The sequence below is a fragment of the Antechinus flavipes genome, chromosome 2, assembly GCF_016432865.1.
Source record: "Antechinus flavipes isolate AdamAnt ecotype Samford, QLD, Australia chromosome 2, AdamAnt_v2, whole genome shotgun sequence".
Classification (NCBI taxonomy): domain Eukaryota; kingdom Metazoa; phylum Chordata; class Mammalia; order Dasyuromorphia; family Dasyuridae; genus Antechinus; species Antechinus flavipes.
The window spans coordinates 499,392,098-499,417,652 of NC_067399.1; the positions used below are offsets into that span (position 1 = coordinate 499,392,098).

At 36.4% G+C, this 25,555-nt stretch overlaps 1 protein-coding gene across 7 annotated transcripts in view; it reads left to right on the forward strand.

Annotated features, from left to right (window-relative positions):
• The window catches only part of ODF2 (outer dense fiber of sperm tails 2), a 44,520-nt gene that overhangs the window by 14,166 nt on the left and 4,799 nt on the right, over positions 1 to 25,555 (forward strand). For 2 of the 7 annotated variants that reach the window (XM_051980108.1, XM_051980107.1), the window contains exons 2-17: positions 857 to 947; positions 1,692 to 1,846; positions 2,116 to 2,241; positions 3,702 to 3,872; positions 4,794 to 4,954; positions 5,538 to 5,667; positions 6,361 to 6,492; positions 8,188 to 8,259; positions 8,796 to 8,867; positions 9,282 to 9,398; positions 10,817 to 11,002; positions 12,286 to 12,395; positions 22,593 to 22,728; positions 23,726 to 23,836; positions 24,009 to 24,113; positions 25,079 to 25,405. In XM_051980108.1, the coding sequence (XP_051836068.1) occupies positions 857 to 947; positions 1,692 to 1,846; positions 2,116 to 2,241; positions 3,702 to 3,872; positions 4,794 to 4,954; positions 5,538 to 5,667; positions 6,361 to 6,492; positions 8,188 to 8,259; positions 8,796 to 8,867; positions 9,282 to 9,398; positions 10,817 to 11,002; positions 12,286 to 12,395; positions 22,593 to 22,728; positions 23,726 to 23,836; positions 24,009 to 24,113; positions 25,079 to 25,300 (2,097 nt within the window). In that variant the 3' untranslated portion in view covers positions 25,301 to 25,405. Of the gene's footprint in view, positions 1 to 856; positions 948 to 1,691; positions 1,847 to 2,115; positions 2,242 to 3,701; positions 3,873 to 4,793; positions 4,955 to 5,537; positions 5,668 to 6,360; positions 6,493 to 8,187; positions 8,260 to 8,795; positions 8,868 to 9,281; positions 9,399 to 10,816; positions 11,003 to 12,285; positions 12,396 to 22,592; positions 22,729 to 23,725; positions 23,837 to 24,008; positions 24,114 to 25,078; positions 25,406 to 25,555 lie in introns of those variants that run through there. The other 5 variants (XM_051980110.1, XM_051980109.1, XM_051980113.1 and 2 more) reach the window with 3 other exon arrangements.

Sequence of the window (25,555 nt, forward strand, 5' to 3'; positions counted from 1 at the left end):
TGGAGGATCTGATCCTAAATTGGACTCCAGATACTTGACACTGTGTGATCTTGGGCAGATCATTTAACCCTGATTGCCTAAAACTTTCCTCACACCAAATTGTTGATTCCATTGTCTAGGGCCTAATACAATACCTTTAATGTAGAGAGTGCTTAATGTTTGTTAATCTGTCAGGAACATGTTAGATTTGATGCTATGTAAAAGTAGTGATGACTTCTTTTAAAGATGGCCAAAAGTAATTTTTCAGTTTCTTCCTACCCCAGAATTCTTTCAGGTGAAAAATTAAATATATTGTAAAACCCCTTTTGAATTTTTTTTAAATTTCATGAAAAGATGGCAGAATTACTTGTCCAGCCTCTCCCCCTAAAATCTCATGACAGTTTTTTGCTTTAAGTACTTAAGACATAAAATAGAAATTAAGATTATTTCTCCATACTTCCTAGATCTTCTATCAAACTTCTAAATTGAATACACTCAGTTTACATTTTTACAAGGTTAACCTGGGTGGCCTATTTTCTTTATGAATAAAATTTAGAATAAATTGCTCTTTGCCATATTCATCTTTCATATGCTACTCTTAAGTTTGTACTACACTACTTCCTGTTCCACTGCTCAGTGTTGATTTTATTTGAGGTGTGATAACTGTACACAGTAAGATCATAATAAAAGTAATGATGTATCAGTTCAAAAAGTCTCCCACAAATTAGGATATATTTGTTATATAATAATGGTAATTTGTTGCTTGTATAAAAGTTAATTTTCCAAATTGAGAAATGTTACCCAATCAATGTTATATAATTGTGAGAAAGCAAAAAATGGAAGATATTTATAATTTAATTCTTATGTCCATGAGCAGGTTTCCACCTTGCGGGAAAAGCGGCATAACGACTGTCACACAGAAAAAGGTCTTACGAACACCTTGTGGAGCTCCCAGCGTAACAGTTACGGTATGTGAAAAGGGGACAATGGGACAAGGGCTTCAACTTTCTGGCAGCTTTTGCTTTAGTGCAGCTTGCAAGCCTTTGATCCTTGATGAAGTATACGTTAGTGTCATATTCCTGTATCTGTTTTAGCTTGGCCTTGCTTTGCATATGGTGATTTTGTTTGTTGCCTAGAATGATATTGTACTTAGGAGCTAGTTCAGATTGCTTTTGGTCAGCTTTGCAAAAATATTCTCAAAGTTAAAACTCAATATTTTCATTTATCTGCAGAATTCATGCAGACCTCATCTTTAACTAGTGCCAGAAATCTGATTAACTTAAAAACAGAAAATTTATAATCTTAGGAATTATAGTACTAGTATTATGGGACATACTGTCCATTTCTAGAAGTTTTTATTTGCCTGTTAGCTTGCTGCTTTTGGACCTTGGCCCAGATTTTTAGCCCGAGGGGCTCTAAACCACTTCGAATCAGCATGAATATTTTAAAGTAGCCAGAGGAAAACAGTGATATTTGCAGATATCTCTCTCTGCTGAACCAGCACTTACTTTGTCTACAGTGGGACTCATCTGAAGTGAACTTAATCATCAGCCGCATGGGAATTCAAATCTTGGTTCATGACATTTGAATGGTGGTCTACACAGTTGTATGTGCATGTTGATGGTGGTTTGCTCTGTGCCCAGTGGCTAAGCTTTCAGCAGATCCTCAAAGCAGTGAGCTCACTTTTTCATGCCCAGTTTACTTATCCGCAGATCTACCTTTTATTGTGTTGCCCTCCCCTGCCCGCCAGAAGAGAATGATGAAGAACCGCTCTTCAACTCCCCCCTTACATGTTCACGTGGATGAGAACACTCCTGTCCACGTCCACATAAAAAAGATCCCGAAACCAACACCTGCCAAGAGCCAGGTAGGAGCATGCCAATTGGGGCGTGGTGAATGAAGGCTTCGGACCAGGGCCAGCACCAGGGCCTAGACATATCACCCAGGTCTCTTGTTTAGTTTTGACTTAATCTTTATTCCAAATGGCCAGGAAAAGAAAGTTATCTTCATCCAGAACTCAGCAGCATCGTCATGGAAGGTTGTTTCTCAGCAAAGCACCGTGATAAGTGTTTTGGTGGAGTTGCTGCCTGTATGATTATTTTATGATCTATTTGTGTGTGTGTTCACTTTTCACAGAAGTCGCACAAACGTGGCATGAGAGGGGACACGGTGAATGTCCGGAGGAGTGTTCGAGTGAAAACTAAAGTCCCTTGGATGCCCCCTGGCAAAGCATCTGTCCGGCACTTAGGCTGCAAATGGGAGGTATTAGCATTCCATTTTCCTTTAGGTTTCATTATGCTCCCAAATTAATTTTTGAACAAACTTGGCATAAATTTAACTTGAAAAACTTTTGAGTTTATGTATCCCAATGATCTCTCCTTTGTACTGGATTTAAGCAGGCCTTACAGAGTTTATTTTCCCATCAAAAATTCTATATAGCTGTTCTACTTTATAAAATATCATGAGAATTGATTTTATTTAAGCAAATGAGAACTTAATAGACACTTATTCCAAAGATGCTTCAATTCTCAGACTCTATTTTCTGAACTCTTAATTTGGCAGTGACCTTCAGAAGCAGATTGCAAACAAGGCTAAAAACTTTAATTCATCTCACTATTTTGTAGCTGCAACTAGTTTTTGATTTTTAAAAAAATCATATTTGATTCATTTGACAGCCCTAATTCCAAATGATTTTTGACTTTATAAAAAAAAATCAGACTCCTTAAAGTGTAAAGATTGCTCCCACTGAGGGCTGAAGAATTTCCAGAATTTTTTGAGTAATGCTTATTCATTAAAATAAATTTCTTCCCAATGTGACTACATTAAAGTCTGATTAGTAAAAGCTCAATCTCATTACTTTGTAATCATGTGTACTATATTTTAATTTCTCTGATATAGGAAGCCAGTTTTTCTCTAGTAGCATGGTTTTATTCTGTGTGTGTGAGAGAGAGAGAGAGAGAGAGAGAGAGAGAATAAAGAATTCTGGATAATAAAATGAAGCAGTGAATTGAGAATTGAGTATATGTAAAATACCATGCCTAAATTTAATGACTTTTAAGAGACATGCAAACATTAAAATGAATCTCCCTTTTTGTGCATATTCAGGATCCATATCAACAAGCCTATCAGACTAGCTGCTTTTTTAGTCTCTTATACATACAGTATTGTGAGCAGTGGATGACTGACCAGTCAGGGGACTGGGGTATGAGTCCCCAGCTCTGCTAGCTATAATCAGCTGTGTAACCTTGGGAAAGTAATTTAGTCCCTTTGGGCCTCACTTCCCTCATTTGTAAAATAAAGTAGTATTAATTGATTCTCTAAGGGGTCTTAACATTTCTCAAGTTTTGTGTGCTTGCTTAATGGGTTTTTCAATTTTGACCACCTGGTCTAGTTAATACTACTTTATATATCTTTGAAGAATGTATCTCACAGTGTGTATCTATATCCCTATGAGACTTTGGGCCAAATTTATTCTCTCCATTTTATAAAGCAGAAAATAAAGAACCAAAGAGGGGGAAGAGATTGCTTTTAGATGCTTTCTGTATTGTTTAGAGAATGGGGGGCAGGGTGGAGATGTAAATAGAATCCCAGATGGCTCACAATATGTATTCTATAATTGATTACCCTTTATCCTACCTCCAATGTGCTATGCCACTTTTTGACTTAGAGATTTTGTAAATTCTTGCCTATTGCTAATGTTATCTTTATCACCTTTGTGTCAGAATCCACCTCATTGTCTAGATATAACTCCACCATCTTCAGAAAAACTAGTTTCAGTGATGCGATTAAGTGACCTTTCCACAGAGGATGAAGACTCTGGTCACTGCAAGACGAATCATTATGACAAGAAGATGGACAGTTTATTAAATTCAGTTGGATGTCTTAAATCGGAGGTATGCCTATAGTGAACTAGAAAGGGTGGTAAGGATTTGGCAGCCAGATGAATTTGGAGTGGCTTTTGCAGCAGGTTTTTTCCCCTTGGTGCCCACAAAACATTTGGTTCTAGGAATAGAATATTATCTTCTATACTAGCAGAAATTAGGTAATCTAATCTGGATAGGTTGATTTGGAACATTCAGACTAGGAGAATAGGTGAGAGAGCTATGGTTTCTACCACAAACATAAAGCTAAGAAAGCCCATTGAAGAAAATAGACCCTTTCCTCCTCCACCTCCCAATTCTTAGCAGAACTCTCTTGTTGTATGACAAACTGGGGTGATTACCTGTGGTTCTGTGTAATTTTTTGGGGGGGAGGTAGTTGGGTTTCTGTGCTGTGGAAGCAGCCAGGTCACTAGACTACCAGGGAAACATTGGAGGAAAGGAATATCTTCGTCAGCTGGTGATAATAAATACTTCTGAATGCACTGATATACATATAAGCATGTAACTCCCTTAGTGTCCCCACCCCTACTCTACCCCACCCCACCCCAGCTGGCTGCCTGGCAACAGTCCCACTCCCTGTCTCCATACACACCCCTCAGGTTGCATTTTGCCCTTTTGTGACATCTCCTCCCCCTCCACCTCTTCTTGAAAGCTGCCCTTGTTGTTCATTTTAATCAGATTTTACCTGTGTAAAAATGTTAAGGGGGCCACTCCACACAATATGATTTGATTTGCCTTGGGCTCTGTATCCCCCCAGACACAGCCTTACTCCTTGGCATCTCCAGTCTAGAGAAAGTCCTTGCTAATCTCTCCTTATCACTGCCTTCTTTATCAACCCCCTATGCTCACCTACCTCTGAGTAGGGGGTCCCACGGATGAAAAATCTTTGTGCTTCTTTGGCCATTTGGACTATACTTGTGATCCCTTCTTTAGGTAAAGATGCAGAAAGGGGAGCGCCAGATGGCGAAACGGTTCCTAGAGGAGCGGAAGGAAGAACTGGAGGAGGTGGCCCACGAGCTGGCAGAGACTGAGCATGAGAACACCATGCTTCGACAAAATATTGAGCGTATCAAGGAGGAAAAGGATTTTACAGTGTAAAGCAGTTTTTCTTCCCTTCTTATCCTGCCCTAATACTCAACTCCCTGCTATATTGAGGTATCTGTAGGATTTTATTTTTTGTTATCAGAAATGTCTTACCTGAAGGTGTTGTTTATTATAGCACATTTTCCACTGAGTGGCCTTTCAATTTTGTACTTTTTCCAAGGATTAAGCCCTTTAAGAATATGTACTTTGAGTACCCACCCTTTCTCCCTTTTCCTATACTCCCTTCACCCTAATCCCACTGTACTTTTCTGGAAGTTCAAGTGACCAGGCAAGAGAAAATAGTCATAAAGGCAAAGAAGGATGGCATGAAATTTCCTTTTCCTGACCCTTCTTCTCTCTACCAATTTACTCTTCACCTACTTATCCCCCACCCTAGCCAAGAAAACCACATGGCTTTCTGAGACCTCAATTTTTCCCATCTTCTAAGGTTTGTCTAATGATCCCTGACTCTTGAGGTTAGAAAGCACTTTAGTAATTGGGGAAGCCCTTAAATTTTGTAGAAAAGAGAGAAGGCCCTTCGTGTTGAAGTAGGCTTGATGGGTGAGGACTCAAAAAACCAAACTCTATTTACAGGCTACAAAAAAGGCATTTGCAACAGGAAAAAGAATGTCTCATGTCTAAGCTCGTGGAAGCAGAAATGGATGGAGCAGCCGCTGCCAAGCAAGTAATGGCATTGAAGGACACAATCGGGAAACTGAAATCGGTGAGTGGTACAGGAGTGGCTAGTACTTCACGGTTCTGAAGGTGACTTTGATGCTTTGATATCAGTTGGTATCAGTTGGTACCTTAGAATTCCTTTCAACTAGCTAGAGAATCCTAGAGCTCTTAAGTTTTGCCAATTCATCCTATGGGAGAGTGTACCAACATACATGTTTTTCCCTACTCCCTCCTATTCTCAATTATCTGGAAGATTTGGTTTCTTACTGGTGAGTCCAAAGAAAACCAGTAACAGATCACCAAGAATCACAGGATATCAAGCTGTGTTGTAGATGTCCAAGGAATGAAAGGCTACAAATGGTTATACTTTTCTCTCTGTCCATTCAAATCCTGCTTTTGTATTTCAAGGCCCAGTTTAAGTCCCATCTGCTTTGTGAGCCCTCCCTTGAGCACTCCAACCCAAACTCATCTTTTAATTCCTGTATAACACTTATTGCCTGAATACTTATTTAGCCATTATCACATACTATACTGTCTTGCCTTGTTAATTAGTTTTTGATTAATTGTAACATTCCCCATCTAAAATGTATGTTCCTTAAAACTAGGGGAATTCTTATCTTTTCATTTCTTTGAATCACCTATAACATTGAGCACTAGGTATCTATCTATCTATCTATCTATCTATATATAATGGACATTCAATAACAAATTCCTGTTGGTTATTTTGATTGATTTCTAGGAGAAGCACATGACTTGCACTGACATCAATACACTGACCCGGCAAAAGGAACTTCTCCTCCAGAAGTTGAGTACTTTTGAAGAGACCAATCGTACTCTGAGAGATTTGCTGAAGGAACAACATTCTAAAGAGGTAATGCTGGGCTATCCTCACCAAGCCACTGTCTTTGTTACCTTCCTTTGTTTTTGTGGGAAACCCAGCCCCCTATGTATAACTTACTTCTAACAGAGGATACATTCTTTTCTACCTTTTTACTTTCATAACTTCTATTCATATTTAGAGATTTTAAGACAGGAAATTATAGAATTTCAGAATTTAAAGAAATCTTAAGTATTACCTAATCTAACTTCCTAAAAGATTCAGCAAAGGGGGGAGCATATTGCATTTTGAAGGCCCCCTTGTTTCCATTGTTGGACCAGCTGTAATTGTTTTGTTTTTTAAAAAGCAAAGCCAATAATTACTTGCTGCTGGGAGGGGAAGTTGGGGGAAGAAAGGGGAAAACATTTGGAATGCAAGATTTTGTAAGAGTGAAAGTTGAAAATTGTCTATGCATATGTTTTGAAAATAAAAAGCCTTAATTTAAAAAATATCAAATTCAATATCTAATAGAGGCTGACTATAATATATTTGAGTATATTATAGAGGAAAGAGCACTTGAAAGGATTAGATATGACCTCTGAGGTTTCTACAACTCTATCCCTGTCAGTAACTTTTTTCTTGCTCTCTACCTTAATTACTGTTTGTTTATTTGCTGCTATATTAATTTGCTACTCATTGTAAAAATGAGAGGATTAGACTAGATCCAAGGTTCACATTTGCTTAATATTCTGTGATTCTATGATTTTTGTCTTTTCTGACTGAATGAGAAAAGGGGGAAAGACTCACTGAGTTGAGTAGTTAAAACATTTAATTATTTCAAATATATTCCTAGGGAAAAGAGTTGAGTTAAGTTTTAAAAAGTTAAGTTTTTTCCCCCTTTCAAGCCATATTAAAGTTTTATTTGATAACTTTTTGGGTGGTTTTTTTTTTTTTTAATCAAAAGTAATTTCCTAGTGTTATTCCCTTTCTTCCTTTCAAATGAATTTTTATTATAACAGAAAAAACAGTTAAGCAAAACCAACTGATACATGGTGACTGTGTTTTACAGTATCTGAAGTATTCTTCCCCTGTATTTTTATATCTCTTCTTCTTTCTGAAAGGAAAGAAGTGTGTTTCATCATTTTTCCTGCCAGGATCAAAATTGGTCATGGCATTTAATTTGAGTTTAGCTTCTTTGGGGATTTTTATTTGCATTATTGTTTATTGTATTCATTGTGTTCTTCTATATCTGCTTTTATCATGCACTAGTTTGTGTAAACTTTCCTATATTCAAATTCATCCTCTATCTATTTAGTGTGTATTTTAAGTTCTTGCTTTGTCGACTAAAGCATATCAAAGGGAATCATTGTATTCTTCCATACTTTTGGCCTCAAATCAAAGAACAGAATAGTAGTGAAGAAAAAAATTTGTATTTTTGATATCTGGCTCTTTGACCTTGATGTCATTCTTTGGCTTTACTTGAAAAAGAGGAAGTCACTGTGTTGAATTATGTCATCCAGAGCATTAGAAGCTTTAGTAAAAAACAAAAACAAAACTACCCTTCCCTTTCGTTTTCTAGCAATGCCATCTTCCATGGGGGAGAAATACATGGGGACAGGAATATAATATGAGGCTTTTTTCTTTAAGATCAATATCACTCAGGGAATAGAGGCTGTGGGGCCAGGTGGTGGGTGGGTGGGGGGGGAGGTTGGTTTTATGATATCCTTGATAGTTTGATTGTCTCTGAAGGATTCAGAAAAGCTGATGGAGCAACAAGGAAACCTATTAAAACGACTAGCCGAAGCCGACTCAGAAAAAGCGGTAATGTGAAGTCACCTTCTTGATCTTGTTCAAATGGTAAAAGGGTTTTCTTGGGGGAATTCAGGGCATTGAGTTCCATGCAGATAGAATCCTGGGCAGGGGACAATCCCTCAGTATTAGAAAATGTAGATTTTTCTTAGTTTTTCTGGATCAGTATGTATCGGTAACGGATTTATTTAGGGCAATGTTAGAAGGGTTAATTTTGACATAATGTTGCCATGGATCCCATTTTTGGGGAGCTCAAAAACACAATGCCTCTTTCCTAGAATCAGCCATATTTTATTCAGAATATTTCTTCATAATCTCCAGAAAGAAGGCACATGCCTCATTACTTTTAACTGTATGGATTGTGTTTTGGACTATGTGGCATGGGTCAGCCTAACTCTGCTGGGCCGCAATGACTAAGTGATGAATTACAAACTTTGCACGTGAGGGTACTCTCCCTTATGGCCAGAAGAAAGTGCAGAGCCTAACCTGACCTGGAACTTACATGTTATCCCTTCCCCAAGGAAACTGAGATGTGTGTTGTTTTTCAGCGCCTGCTGCTATTGCTACAAGATAAAGACAAGGAAGTAGAAGAGCTGCTACAAGAAATTCAGTGTGAGAAGGTAGTTTCTTTCTCTTGTCTATTTTTTTTCCTGTGATAGAGTTTGAAATAGAAAATGGTTCTAAGGTAGTCCTCCAGATTCTGTTATTGCTTATCTCCCCTTGAGCTATTCTCTCTAGATTCCCAATCCTTCCATTGTGTTTACCAGTGAATATTCTTAATGCCTTTCCCATATTAAAGTTCTCTCAGGATTTCCTTTAGCTCTAGTCCTGAAGCAAACTATATTTAAAATACAGAGAGGATCCCTCAGATACCCTCTCTCATTCTCTTGTAGTCAGTATGTTTTGGCAGCGTCATAAAATTTGAGTATTCCTCTTGAGTAGGACCCAGGCATGCAGCTTGCGGCTATCTCAGGTATAGGGTACCTGTGTGCCTAACAAGGGAAAGGAACTCTTCTGACATGATCCCTCTGCAGGCTCAAGCTAAGACAGCATCTGAACTCTCCAAGACTATGGAATCCATGCGGGGACATTTGCAGACACAGCTGCGGTCCAAAGAAGCAGAAAATAGTCGTCTTGTTATCCAGATCAAGGTACTAGCCCTTCAGAGTTCTGGATTTCATGAAATTAATTATATTCTTTATGATACCATATCTAGGCTTCTCTAGTAGGAATGGATAAAGAGACTAACTTCTAAGGGATGTACAGTTGGTGTACATGGCTGTGAATCTTACATTGCATTATGGCTATGACTATATAGTGCATTATGGCTTGTGATTATATGTTGTATCTTTTACATATCCAGGGAGTGGGGTGTTTATAAGGTACAGTAAATACAAAGCATACTTGTTCTGGTGCCAGAAAACCTGGGTTCAAATCTTAATTTGACCATAAATCATGTGGCCATGAGCTCTTATCTTCCTCGGGCCTCAATTTTGACATCTGCAAAATAAGTGGATTGCTTCTGTTGACTTTCAGTGTCCTTTATAACTTTAAAGTTCTTGTTATCCTGAGATCTAGAGCATTCTAACTAGAAATCTAAAGCAACTACTAAATGGACAATTGTAATTGTATCCCTAGCAACTTTGCCTGACCATTCTCTTGATGTTTTATTTTTACCTTTCAGACTAGTTGTCATTTATGTACTTTTGACTTAATGTCTTTTCTTGCTTCTAAAATAAGTTTGAGATTAAAAAGTTTAAGTAGTTGAAAATATATACACTAGGCAGTTTCAAATAAACATTTCAGTAATCTATAGGGTATTTTAGTGTGTTCATTCTACCAATGCAATTTGCAGCTCTTTTACCAGTTAGATGGTCTTTGAAAATTGTTATAGCAGAAATAAAATCACTGCTAACTTGGCAGTAGGCCTTTCTAAACTTGTGTATCCTGGTTCTGTACCGTAAGGAAGACCTGGTACTAAGCCAATACTTAAATTCTTCCCAGCATGGCATGGTTTAGAGTTTCCACATTGCTGACAAAGTTTTTGAGAACCCAAGTCCCTACTACATTATGATGAAGAATTTGAATAGGACTTTAGTGAATAGGAACCAAATTAAAATGAAAACAAAGCAGAATCCCAGTAAAAGAAGCAAGAAAATAGTTGATATCAAGGTTCTAAGGTAAAATCATTGCAGCAATTCAATATTGAATATAGTCCTGAACATCCTTGTATAAAAGGCTGAATGAGCAACATATGATAATTCTTATCTAATAAAAGGAAATAGATAAATTTTCCCTGACAGGGAATTTTGAGAGGAATTTATCACACCTTTAGGGTCATTGGGTAATACAATAGATCTTATGAAGATGCATGATAGCAGTTTCCTTCAGAGTTACCCTTTTCTGGATCCCCATTGGTCTAGTTGTCACAGAGCATTTCATAACATTCTGGGGCTCTGAAGGAAACTTAGTGTGAAACCTCTTTAGGGAGTGATAAGGTATTGTTCCTGCAACAATGACATTGAGCTGCCTTAGCGCTCAGTAAATCATTCTTCATTCCTATTCCCAGAATTTGGAGCGCAGTGGTTCTCAGCATAAGGCTGAAATGGAGGCCATCATGGAGCAGCTGAAGGACCTCAAGCAGAAAGGAGACCGGGACAAAGAAGCCTTGAAGAAAGCCATTCGAGCACAACAAGAGAGGGCAGAGCGGAGTGAAGAGTATGCTGAACAACTGCATGTCCAGCTTGCGGACAAGGTAACAGTTAAGGGAGGGATGGCTGAAGATAATTCACATTCATATCAGTGGCATTTTTCACAGAATGCCTTTACAAAGGTATTTCCCTTTGAGAAGGGAGGTGATAGTGTCCTTTTTGCAGGTGAGCAAATTCCACCTCTGAGAATCTAAGTGATGTATACTTAATGTCACTCAGTAACTAGTCAGGCTCTGCAATAGTATATCAACAGGTCTCTTTATTTTGAGACCAGAGCTTTAGCTATTGTCCTGCCTAGCTTCTCATGCAGCCCTGACCTGTGGGAGGGCAGCTTGCTCCCTGTTGGCCGCCTAAGTAGGGCAGTCTGTTGTATTAGATTGATAGATCCAGGCACATTGGACTTAGGGTAGATAAAAATTGCCTGCCAAGAAGGTAATTAAGAATAGTTTATAAAACAGGAAAACTGTAGGAAATAGTGAAAGTATAATAATCAAAACTGAGAAAGATGCCTTATAAAGATTAAAAAGAACACGAGGCTTCTGAAACAATGTTTCCAAACAGGCTATCAATTTAACCACTTTTAGGTTCTTGTCCCATCTTAGTTTACTGTCTGTAATGTAATGACTCTAAGACTGTGAAAGAAAGGGCTTCTAAAGCAAAACTATAATTTTAATAAATACTAGAAACCTTGACATCTCAGCTTTCCTATTTGTAATTCCTGCCCCTTTCCAACTTGATAATGATAAAAGTGATCATCAACTTTTGAGCATTTTGTGAGAGAGTTGAATAAATGGTTCAGGGTGCTGTGTAAGAAGGGTTTATAAGCAAGCTAATTATTACTGTAGTCATTTGAAATTTGGAACTCATTGTAGGGAGACTCATCACCAGAACGTTGGTTATAGTACATGACCAACTTGGGGTGGGGAGAGGGGGAAATAGCTATCCATGAAACATAAAATATAAATACATGACCAACTTGGAGTGGGGGAGAGGGGGAAATATGGCTATCCGTGAAACATAAAATATAAAATAATCCTTTGGCTGTGTACAGTTCCTTCTCACCTTTGCAATTTGGTTGACCAGAACTACAGATGTTTCAGAGTTGATTATCTATACAATATTGCTATAACTATGTAAATTGTTCTCCTAATTCTCAAGTTTTAGGCAATTTTAGATTTTAGGATCTAACACCATGCCGAGCCTAGCCTCATAGATTGAAAAGGCTCTGCATGGAAGATCTCTTTTGCTCTTGGACCTGTGCCAAGGCCAGGATCTCTTATACTTGGAGTTGATGAGTCTTGTTTTGTCTCTTTCCTGGTGTTCCCAGGATCTGTATGTTGCTGAAGCCCTCTCCACCCTGGAATCCTGGAGGAGCCGCTACAACCAGGTGGTGAAAGACAAGGGAGATCTAGAGCTGGAGATCATTGTGTTAAATGAGTAAGGTCTTGGGATTGGGCAGAGGCCTTGGTGGGGGGGAGAAAGGGAGCGTTGGGGGGTGCTGAACATGGGAAAATTTTTAGATATGGTTCAACCTTAATTCTTCTTTTCACTGTTATGTATAGGTAGACAACAGTTAAGAGATCATGAATGGTGGTCTGGGGAGGAGTGGGATTTTGTATGGCCTCATGAATTTTAATATTGGTTGGTTTGACTGGATTCCTTAGAATGGCTCTTTTATTAAGATTCCATTAAGTGTCCTGTTTCATTAGATCCTATAAGGCTCAGCTGAGAAAAACTGAGCTTTTTGGTATTTCTTGTTATTTGATTCTGACAATATTATCTAGCCAAGTAGATGGCGGTAGGAACAATAAACAATAGTCCACTTGGGCCTGAAAAACTGAGGCATGGGCTATATAATAAAATATCAGTTGGAACACAGTGCACAGTAAAAAATTTCCAGGGTTTTTCTGCAGCTGCCAAAATGTTCTTTAATGGATTTTTACCTGAGATAGGAGTGTGCATCAAGCATCTCTAGGTCTTATCTAGGCAGGATCTCAAGTTTCTAGTTCTGGATGGGCAATAATATGAGATTGTGCCTATAGCCAGTTAGTTCTCTGACTTTTGGATGCAGAATGTTGATGCAAAGAGACATATGAAAAGATGGCATGTACAATAATTTTGAAGGGTATATAGGCTATTTTAGTCATATAGTCTGCATAACGTGTATGTTGTTTTGCTTATATTGAGAGCAATATTTAATTTTTAAGTTGATTCATTTAACTTTTTCTTTGTACTTCCAATTCCTAGCATAATTCTGACAACTTGGTAGCTCTTTAATAATTGCTTTGTTTATTTGATTAAAAATAAACATATTTACAAACATTAAGAACAACTCATGATGTAACCTCTCACTGTCCTTATACTCATCTGATTGCATATATAGTTTTATTGTTTCATATAGATTCAGTATGGAGCTTTGTATTTTTAATTGTCATGGCAGTTGTAGTTGTCTATTGAATCAGTTATGTCACAATCTGTTCAGTTATTCCTTATCCATCCAGCATTAATTCCAGTTTGTTTCTCTTCTAACCATCATAGCCATTTATTCAGCAAGTATTTATTTATTTATTTGTTTGTTTAAAAATTTAATTTTATTTAATAATAACTTTGTATTGACAGAATCCATGCCAGGATAATTTTTACACAGCATTATCCCTTGCAATCACTTATGTTTCGTTTTTTCCCCTCCCTCCCTCCTCCCCCCCCCCAAGATGGCAAGTAGTCCTATATATGTTAAATATGTTGCAGTATATCCTAGATACAATACATATTTGCAGAACCGAACAGTTCTCCCGCTGCACAGGGAGAATTGGATTCAGAAGGTAAAAATAACTCGGGAAGAAAATCAAAAATCAAATAGTTCACATTCATTTCCCAGTATTCCTTCTTTGGGTGTAGCTGTTTCTGTCCATCATTTATCCAATGAAACTCAGTTAAGTCTCTTTGTCAGAGAAATCCACTTCCATCAGAATACATCCTCATACAATATCATTGTCGAAGTGTATAATGATCTCCTGGTTCTGCTCATCTCACTTAGCATCAGTCCATGTAGGTCTCTCCAAGCCTCTCTGTATTCATCCTTCAGCAAGTATTTATTAAGAATCTAATTAGGCCGGGCTTTCTAAGTATTAGGTGCTGGCAATACAAAGATAAAAATAAAATCATACTAGCACTTGAGGAGTTCATGTTCTATCAGAAGAAATAAACTGAATAGGACATGAATTAGAGTAATTCCTTGGACATTAGAAAAACTAGCAGTTGAGCGGGAAAGGTGCAAGAAGGATTAGTGTGAACTCTCTTTAAGGAAGTAACATTTGAGTTGAACATTTGAAGGGGGGGGGGGTTAATTTCCAGAAAAAGAGAGCTGATGGAGTGAATCCCATGCATGGAGACAGCATGTTCAAAAATTTAGAGATGCACAATAGGTTATGTTTAGGGAATACCAAGTAGACCAGTTTGCATGGAATATAGAGTTTGTGAAAGAAAGGAAATTATAATGTGCAATAAACTGGTAGCTGTAGACTGGAGGAATCTGCCCTGGAATGAAAAGAACTAAGTAACAATGTGTGTTTTATTCTGAAGGCAAAAGGGAAACTTCAATAGTTTCTTGAGTTAGGGTCATTATAGTCAGAGACTTGTACATCAGGAATATTGATATAGCAGATGTATAAAGGCTAAATAGCAGGGAGACTCTATCTATTATAATCAATATTATTTAGGTGAGAGCTAAATAAAGGCCTGAGCCAAAATTGTGTGGATGAAGAGAAAGGGATAAATTCAAGAGATTTAAACCAACAAAATTTAACAAATGATAAAGAGTTGAGGTTGATTCTGAGGTTGACTCCATGGTTATAAACCTGGGTGACTAAAAGGATGGATGTATACTCTGGCCAAAATCTGAGACAATTGGGAGAAGGGGATATTGTTTAGGGGAGGAAAATAATGAATTCTCTTTTGGACATGTTAAATTATAGGTGCTTATGGGACAATTAGTTGGAGATACCCAGTGGGCAGTTGATGATGAGAGACTGGAAATCAGGAGAGAAACTGGGGCTGGATTATATAAATCTATAAGTCATCTATGTGGAAAGTGATAGTTGAAAACAAGGGAACTAGTGACATCATCTGTGTGGAAGTTATAGTTGAATACAAGGGAAATGATGACATCAACATGTATAGAGAAGAAATGAGGGCCTAGTACAGAACCCAGAGGACAACTGTGTAAAAGGAGCAAAAAAAGGATGCTATGATCCATTAAAGAAGACTGGGAAGGAACAATTAGAAATATAGGGAGAGAGCCAGGAAAGGTCATGAAAACTCTGTAAAGACAATGTTTAGGAAGAGAAGTGTGAATCAAATCAAATGCTATGAGGGAAGTTAAGGATATAAACTGAGAAAAAAGCATTGGATTTGACAGTTTATAATAGATCATTGGTAACTTTGGAGAGAGCAGTTTAATTGAGTGATGAAGTTAGAAGCCAATAATCTACTTAATACTAGAACCACCATAAGACGTCTATAGCCTTTCCATTCCTTTCCCATCCCCCTACTGCCTTTACAACTAGCAATACATTAGAACTTTGACCATTAGTTAGACCACCACACATCTGCCTTGCCATGATTTTGAGTAACCATAGAGTAATAAATAGCTTGTTATCACACCTTTTGCAATAGTTATGGGCCTATTGATTTGGTTATTCCCTGAATAAAAGCTAAAGAGTTAAAGGAGTGAGACAGTGGGTGAATTAACCATGGCAAGGCAGATGTGTGGTGGTCTAACTAATGGTCAAAGTTCTAATGTATTGCTAGTTGTAAAGGCAGTAGGGGGATGGGAAAGGAATGGAAAGGCTATAGACGTCTTATGGTGGTTCTAGTATTAAGTAGATTATTTAGAATAAGTTAAATATTACCCCTTTGTTTGGGGGTAAGGCCCAGGTTCTGGAGAGTCTTTGGTTCTTGACTGATAGCTGTTGACAGTTTTTTACAAATAGATATTTATGTCCTTTTAAATATGTGGTATAGTCTTAGAATCAAATAGTATGACCAGTTTCATTGTCTTGTGACAATTTTGTTACATTTCTTTCTAGAAAGATTGTTCAATTTGTAATGCCACTATCAATGCAATAATAGCTAAAAGAAAAATTTTAAATATAGGTCTTGTTTATAGGACCTATACAGTATCAAAAAAAAGTATTGGGTGTTTATCTGGTGAGGAATATAAATGACCTATCCAAAGAGAATGTTGACTTTAGTGAAGGAAAAAAAGACCTGGAGAAATGAAGGTAATTTTTTTTATACAGGGCCAAGAATTTTAAACATCCTATGTATCATAGTAACCATATATACATTGATATTGGATATGTCCTAATGATGTGGAGGGAGATGACCAGGATCTTAAAAGTTATGCAAATGAAGTTAAAACTACTAAGCTGAGTTGGAAAAGTTTTCAGTTTTGTCCCAGCAGTGATTGTGTCTGCTATTCAAGGAACTCATTGTAGGGAGACTCATCACCAGAACGTTGGTTAGTGCATGACCAACTTGGGGTGGGGAGAGGGGGAAAATGGCTATCCATGAAACATAAAATATAAAATAATCCTTTGGCTGTACAATTCCTTCTCACCTTTGCAGTTTAGTTGACCAGAACTACAGATGTTTCAGAGTTGATTATCTATACAATATTGCTATAACTATGTAAATTGTTCTCCTAATTCTGCTCACCTCACTCTATATCAGTTCAAAAAAGTTTTCCTAGGTTTTTTTGAAACCATCTCCATTACTTCTTAAAGCACAATTTCAGTCATTTTCCAATTGATAGATATCTTCTCAGTTCTAATCCTTTGCTACCAAAAACATTTGCTATAAATATTTTTGAATATATGAGTTTTTTTCCTCCTTATTATATTTCTTTGAGATAGAGATCTAATAGTGGTATTACTGAGTCTCAATAGATATGGCTTAATCATTTTTTTTTGGGGGGGGGCAGTAATTCCAAATTGTTTTTCAAGAATGGTTGGACTAGTTCACAGCTATTGCAAAACATCAAGTATTTTTCTTTTCTGTAATGTTAACCAGTCTGATGGGTGTTAAGTGATTACATCAGAGTTATTTAAATGTGCATTTATTATTTAGAGTTTTTCATATGACTATATTGACAGTTTGGATTTCTTCCTCTGAAAACTGCTTATTAATATCCTTTGACCATTTATCATTAAGAAATGACTGTTGATCCTGTAAATTTGACTTAGGTTCCTCTGTACTTTAAAAAATAGACTTTTATCAGAGAAACTTGCTGTAAATTTTCCCCCAATTTTCCGCTTTTCTTCTAATTTTTGCTGCTACAATTGATTTTGTGTAAAAATCTTTTTAACTGTAGTAATCAAAATTAGCTATTTTAGCTCTGCAAACTTGTTTAATCATGAACCTTTGCCTATCCATAGATCTAATGGGTAGTTTTTTTCTATGTTCCAATAATTTGCTTAGGATATCACCTGTTATGAATCAGCTACCCTTTTTGATATAACATGCTAGTCTGTTTCTAGTTTTTGCTTGACTCATTTTCAGTTTTCCTACTAGTTTTTGTCAAAGAATAAATTTTTGATTCAATAGCTTATATCTTGAGATTTACCAAATACTAGATTATTAGGCTTTTATTTGCTCCTGTTTATGTTGTGGTGTTACTTAGTGTGTTTCTGATTAGTGTCACTGATTAACCTCTCTCTTACCCTAATACCAAATGATTACAGATTTGTAGTATTTTAATCAATCGATAGTTTGAGGTATGATGTTGCTAGTCTCCTTTACTTCCTAGTAGTTGTTTTTTTATTGATTCCTTTGATATTCTTGACCTTTCTTCAGATGAATTTTTCAGTTTTTTTCGAGTTCTATAAAGTAATTCTTTAGCAATTTAATTGTATGGCGCTGAATTAATTTAAGTAGTATCGCTAATCTTATTTTATTGACAAAGCCTACCCATGAGTAATTAATATTTTTCCAATTATTTAAATCTCTTTTTGTGGGAAGTATTTTGTTATATATTCATAAAGTTCCTGTGTATGTCTTGGCAAGACAAACTCCCAAGCATATTATATTGTTTATAATTATTTTAAATAGAATTTCTCTTTTTATCTTTTCCTGTGGGATTTGTTGGGTAGCTATAGGAATGCTAATTTGTGTGGATTTATTTATATCTTTTAATTTTAGTGTTTCAATTAGTTTTTTAGTTGCCTCTCCAAGGTTTTTTCTAGGTGAACCATCAACTCACCTGCAAAAAGTCAGTTTTCCTCATCACTTATTTATTCCTTCAATTTCTTTTGCTATAGCTAGAATTTCTAGTATAATATTTAATGGTGGTAGACATTTTTATTTCACTTGCTCTAATTGTAAATATTGTAAAATCTTTTAGCTTATGCCCATTAAAAATAATGCTTGCATTATTTTTGTTTTGATAATTAGTATTTAACATTTTAATGAAAGCTCCATCTATTTCTGGCTTTTAGTATTTTAAACTGAAATGTGTGTGTTTTACCAAAAACTTTTTCTGTACCTATTGAATAATCACATAATTTTTGGGGTTATTTGTTAATATGGACACTTAAGCTTAGTTTTCCTAATATTGAACCAGTTCTGTTTTCCTGATATGATATAAATTCTACTTGGTTTATAGTATATGATCTTTGTAACATATTCCTGTAATCTTCTTGATAGTGTTTTATTTAAAATTTTTATATCAATATTCATTAGGGGAACATTAGTCTTTATTTTTCTTTCTCTGTTTTGATTCTCCCTGGTTTAGGTATCAAGACTATATTTGTGTGAGAGAAGGAATTTGGGTAGGACTCTTTTACCTATTTTGAAGGGCAAAACAACATAGTTATGTAGTATTGACATTTGTTTTTTAAATGTTAGAATTTGTCTACAAATCTAATTGTGGAGACGGGTTTTTCCCCCTTAGGGATTTAATTTATGACTTGTTCAGTTTCTTTTTCTAAAATAAGAGAATTTAACTATTTTATTTTCTGTTCTATTAATCTGAGAAATTTATATTTTTGTAAATATTCATTTCACTCTGAACAGTACTTTTAATGGTTGTTGAGTCCAGGATAAGGACTAGTTTTGAATCTTATCTATCTGATTTTGGACAAATCAATTACCCTCTCCAAACCTATTTCCAATATAGTATTTAAGAGAATTGTATGGATCCAGTGAGAATAATAATATATGAAACACTTTGCAAACCCTAACACATTTTTATATACTAGTTAAAACTTCTCTCTATTTTGAAAGTGTATATTTCTAACATCTTCCCTGTAATGCATGCTATGTTTGTGAATGGCAGAATTATCTCGAAAAGTCCATCTGTATCCAGTAAATAAGGAAAAAATAAACAGGATACACCTAGTACATTACCAGTGCTGATTTGCATGTGAGAACTGACATATCTTCAGGGATATGATGTGTATGATCAGAAAAAAACAATTATATGACAATAGTGAGGAACAGCTAGAAAATAGTCCAGGTATCTACAAAATTGTAGAAGAATGAGAAGACCTCATGTATATACTAACTGACATTTTTGTGGAGGATTTCTTCTTCTTTCATGAATAAGAAATGTATGAGAATGATAAAGGCATAGATTTTTCAAAATTGATGAAAATGCCTATATCCTTTGATTTCAAAATCTTACTGGTAGGCAAGACAAAATCAAATCCCATATATATCAAAGTGTTCATAGCAATAGTTTTTGTAGTAGTTTTGTAGAACTGGAAATGAGAGCATATGTCCATTTTGGAAGAATCAAAACCTAAACAAATTGTGATATGTAAATATAATGGAATATTACTGTGATTGATATACTGAGTGCTTGTAAGAAGCATTGGAAGACTTACTTTGCAGTGATGCAGAGTTGATGGTAAGCTGAACCAGATAACAATATCCATGCTAACTATAACATTGTAAATGTAAAAAACAGAACTTTCCAAACTGGACAATGTTATTTTCATGACTGGATTTAATCCTTGAGAAGAGTTGAAAATATATCTGTCTTCCTTGTAAAAATGAAGGACTATGGACAATAGTACCCTTCAATCTATCATTGCATTTGGTATTGTGTGGGTCAGTTTTGCTAGAGAACTTTTTTTCTCTTTTTACATTTTTTTTTCCTTACAACAAAGGTTGGCTCATAATTTTGGGAGATGAGGGTGAAAAGGAAAGGATATATATATTCAGAAAGTTTTGTGATTAAAAAGTCATCAATGAAATATAAGAATTTTTAACAGGCATAGATAGATTTAGATAGGGAGAGATCATAGATCCATTGACTTATATTGAAGTGTAAGAATATAGTTGATTTATGTGGGTTTGTCCCCACTTGCTCCTTTCTCTGAGCTCCCTTTTTCTCTTGAATGATAATGATAATAGGAGATCATCCTAAATCTTTTAATTTCACATGGTATATTGTTTTTTGTTCATGGCAATCTGCCATTGAACATCTCCCTTCTTCCAGAGAAGATGCTGCATCCTTAGTCGATCTCTTTCCTTCTTTCATTCCCCCCTGATATGACCAGAGGGAGAAGTAGAATATATGCCTTGATTTTCATTGCCACTTCTGGACTATTTGTCTAGACTACTAAGTAACCTCTTCTCCTTTGAGGTCCATTTTACAATGATTTGTCCAGATACTTGTCAGTTATTTATGAAGGCTCCATGTCATTCTCTCCTTTATCAAGGGTGCACCTTATATCCTCCTCATGCAATTTTTACCCTTAGACTGAAAGATTTTGGGGTAGACTTATTATTTTCATTATCCTTTCATCCCTTGGCCTATCATTTCCACAAGTGCCTCAATTCCCATGAACTACATTTTTACTTTATCTCAGCCATTCATATCTTAGATATTACTATTACTGTGATAAAGCTTCATGATTTTAAATATAGCAAGGGAGTCTCTGATTATTATTTCCTATCTCATTTCATTCTCCCTTTGCTACTTCAACAATCCAAACCTAATTTTTGTTCTTACTCTTCTCTTTAGTAGGTATCAAGACCTACTTTTCCTTTTCATCCATCTTTCTGCTCAGGGGTTACTTCAAATTCTGGCCTACTTAATATTATCCATACTGAACATTCTTTTCCCTGTATAGATTTGCCCAGGCTGATGTACTTGACTTTGGAATACACTTCTTACTTTCTTTTCCATTCTACTGTTAGTTTCCTACCAGAAGGCCTTGCTTTTCCTCTCCACCTCTCCTCTAGCAGTTAGTACTTTTATTTTTGATTTATTAGCATTTATATTTTATTTCCTCAGTAGAACTGTAAGTTTCTTAAGGGCAAGCCCAGTTTCATTTTTATCTTAATGAGAATCTCCACCACTGAACACAGTGTTGGATAATAATAGGTATTTATTGAATTGATGTGTAATTTTTTCTTTTTTTCTTTCCCTTTGGATTTTCAAGTTAGAATCACCTTATCTCAAAATAGGGCTATATGATCATCTCTTACCAAAATTTTCTCCTTTTTTTTTTTTTTTTGTGCCTTATAATAAATATTAAACATTACCAATATTGGGATAAATGGATTATGAGTGGATATAGTGAGTTTTTTTTTTAATAGGAATGCTTATATTTCTTCATTGAAGATAATATTGGTTCCTGGTTTTGAATAAAAATTCTTTATCAATTTAAGAATAAGCCTCTTTACTTTTACTCCATTTAGGATTTTGTGATGGTGTTTGATATTTTAATATCAGTTAAATGTATTGTATTCCTTTTTAGCCTCAAGCCAGTAGATGCTGTTTTTATTTTATTTTTTCTGTCAATGTGAATTGACTTTTTTCTTATATTGCTTTTTATGTTTCTCGCATCAATCTTTCATGGATGTTGGTGAATAATTTAATTCATCATCATATATTATTTAATCTGAGGGGGCATAATTTCTGATGATTTTGTTTAGAATAAGCACTTAGGAATTAGATGGTTTTTTAAGTCCAAAGTTTACTGTGTTATAAATCTCTAAAGGACTCTTTCTGGAATCTTTTAGGATTTGGAAGGCTCCTGTAATTGAATTTGAGCAGAATTTGACTAGGTGACAGATAAAACCTAAATTAGAGTGATATAGATCAGAAAATGTTTGGTTTTGGTTAGTTTGGATTGTATTAGTGGTAGATCTCAAAAGAGAATCTACTGCCTTTTCCTTTTAGTTATTCAGTTTCTAATCTGGTTGATTACAAAATCCAGTGTGTGGTATATAGCAATCTATAACCTCCATTTCATCAACATTTTTAGTGGGGAGAAGTTATGTGTATGTATTGGGGAAATGATTGCCTAACATGCTCTCTTCCCTAATACCACTCTCAACACTTGATTTGACCAGGCTCCAGGTTTCAGGAGTTTCTCTTTTCATGCCCTCCCTACCCTGGCTACCTCCTCCCCATATATCCATCATGAATCATCAATTGAGAAAAATGAGTTACTTCTTCATAGTTAAACTGAGGAAACTACCATTCTAGGATTGTTAGCCTTTGGCATGTTCATTGCCAGGACTTCTGGATCATAAGGAACCACTTCATTCCAAAAACTTTGGGTACTTTGAAATCTGATGTTTGCTGTTTTCTCCTCTTTTCTTTTTCTTATATATCAGCCGAGTGACGGATCTGGTATCACAGCAGCATGCCTTGGAGGAGAAGATGCGAGAAGACCGGGATAATCTGGTGGAAAGATTACACCGACAGACAGCAGAATATTCTGCATTCAAACTTGAGAATGAGAGGCTAAAGGTCAGCTGCTAAGCATCCATGAACTAAAGCTCATGCTCTTAAGGAAAATCTGCTGTTTTGTGTGGCCAGCGGATGGGAAAAGAGTTGTTTTTTGAGTCAATTTTAAGTATTGCCATTCCTCTTTGGCAACTAGATTGAAGTTAGGGATCTTTGCCCAAGGATTTTGTGTATGTTTTGAGGAGTTTGAAATGGAACAATAGGATTTAATTCTGTGTCCCAATTTCAAGACCTAGAGGTCTTTTAATGACCTTTTGATAACATGTTCATGAATACTATCCCAAAAGACAGATTAATGACTCAATAAGATTGTTCTCCTACCCTTTACCTGATAGATACAAGTTATATAGTGGGCCTGGGACAAAACTACATAGTTCTATTCTGGGTAGGAGGAAAAGAACAAGCAAGAGTCCTTGAACCTTGTCTTCTATTCCACTGGGACTTCGGAGAAGTCATTTCTATTTTCAGAGCTTATTTTTCCCCATTTTTATAATTTGGAGAAATGGTAGAGAATAGTTTACCTCTTAGCAGCTGAGATAAAACCTTTTAGAGTCAGGAATAGTTTATTTCTCAAAAATACTAATTCATATTTCCTTTAATTTTTAGAGGAAGGGAACTGTACAGGCTAACTTTTTGAGAGAGAGGGAAGGGCGGGTAGTTTGGTGGCATGGTGAATAGAATACTGCCCCTGAAGTCAGTTAGTTCGACCTGAGTTCATATCCAGCCTCAGAGTCTTGATATTTACTAGCTGTGTAGCCCTGGGAAAGTCACTTAACCCCCTATTGCCTTGATGGGAAAAAAAGAGAGAGGGAGAAAACAAGGCTGGTAAAGTTGGAAGACTGTGCTATTTTTATCTTTATTGCTTTTCTGAGAAAATAGCTTTTTTCCTTGCTTGACAGAGAGATATCTTTCACCACATTTTTTTACATTAGTTCAGAGTTAATGTCACAGTGTTTTGCTTAGAGGCAAGCTCTCCATATTGCTTAATATCCCCCTATAGGCTAGTATCACCCCTGTGGAAGACAGGCTAAGTCAAGCCCAAATTGAGGTCCAACAGCTGAAGGTGTCAGTCAAGAACTATGAAGGGATGATCGACAACTACAAGAGTCAGGTACTTTTCTAATTTGAGCTTTTTCTCAGCAGATGGGGATCACCTCCCCATTTTGTTCATGCCTAATTTCCCATCTGTTTGTTTTCCCCATTCTGGAACCCCCTTTATTCTCAACAATTGAGTTATGAGAAATTGTTGTTTCTCACCAAATCTGGATCCCCTTTGCCCTTAGGTGATGAAGACCCGGATGGAAGCTGATGAGGTAGCCACTCAACTGGAACGCTGCGACAAAGAAAACAAGATCCTCAAAGATGAAATGAACAAAGAAATTGAATCGGTAATTGTTCATGTCTATTGAGACTTTCCCCCATCCCCTTTTGAATTAAACAGGCAGGTAACTGTGCCACCTTCCATATTTTGAGCTAGGAAGAAGAAAAAAGTGGTCTTCTGAAAAACTAGCACCTTTTTTGTTGTCCTCTCCTTTTCTTTTCCTTGCTGTCTACCTCTGCCCTTCTTTCATTTAAGAAAAATAATTGAAGCTAAAAGCATTTAAAATATTTTTATGGGAACAAATAATGGTTGAACTCTCCCAGATACCTGCTTGATTAAGTGGTAGTATGGTTCCAATTGCTACTAGGATTCTAGTAGCAACAATTCCGTACGCCCCAAAAAACCTGCAGCAACACGCAAAAAGTTGTTCAGTCATTTCAGTTATGTCTAACTCTTCATGACCTCATTTGGGGTTTTGGAGCAAATATACTAGAGTGGTATGCCATTTCCTTCTCCAGGTCATTTTACAGATGAGGAAACTGAGCCAAACAGGATTAAGTTATTTGCCCAGGATCAGATTTGAGGCCAGAATTAAACTCTGTTCTTCCTTACTCTAGGCCTGGCACTTTATCTGTTTTGACATTTAGTTTTCTGAACACCCTAGATTTTACCTAATTTACTTGATGACAGAGAAAGGTGCCTTTACAAGTAAATCTGGATTTGGGATTGGTCTATTAATAGGAGAAAAATACTCTGTTAGACAACCAGAGATCCAGGTAATGCTTCATAACTTGAAGATGGGATGGGTCATTCAGAAATGAAAAGGAACTAGTAGGCTGGTATTTAAATCAGACCTCTACCCTAAAGGATAGTTGAGTATTTTACAGTGAGTAATCCTAGGGTGTTTACCCTAAGAGATTTATTGGCAAACTTGATCAATACATAGTTTAACCTTGCTATCAGAGTACTTCAAGAGTTAAAAAAATGTGGGTTATCTTTACCAAAAAAATGTCATTCTTTCCCTCTTTTAAGGCTCGTAAGCAGTTCCAGGCACAGCTGACTGACCTTCAACAACTGCCTGAGATCCTCAAAATTACTGAGGCTAAGCTGGCTGAATGTCAGGATCAGCTACAAGGCTATGAGAGGAAAAATGTGGACCTCACAGCTATCATAGCAGATCTGCGCACCCGGGTAAGGGACTGGCAGAAAGGGTCTCACGACCTGACCCGAACAGCCAGCCGGATACCAAGATGAGACGCATGCCCCCAAAGGAAGATCACTTCCTTTTTCTTTGGCTGCCACTTTTCGAAACGAATTAATTCTCATCAACACTGTGAAATAAAAGTCTGGTGTGCCAAATGTTCTTGTGTTTGCAAATAGTGATTCTAGTGATAGGAGGCGTCACTTTTGAGCTGCTTCTATCAATTCTGATGGCTTGATTTTCTCTTTTTTCTACAGCCTTCATATTGGTCTGAGATTTAGCTTAACTCTTGCACTTTTGAGTTCTTT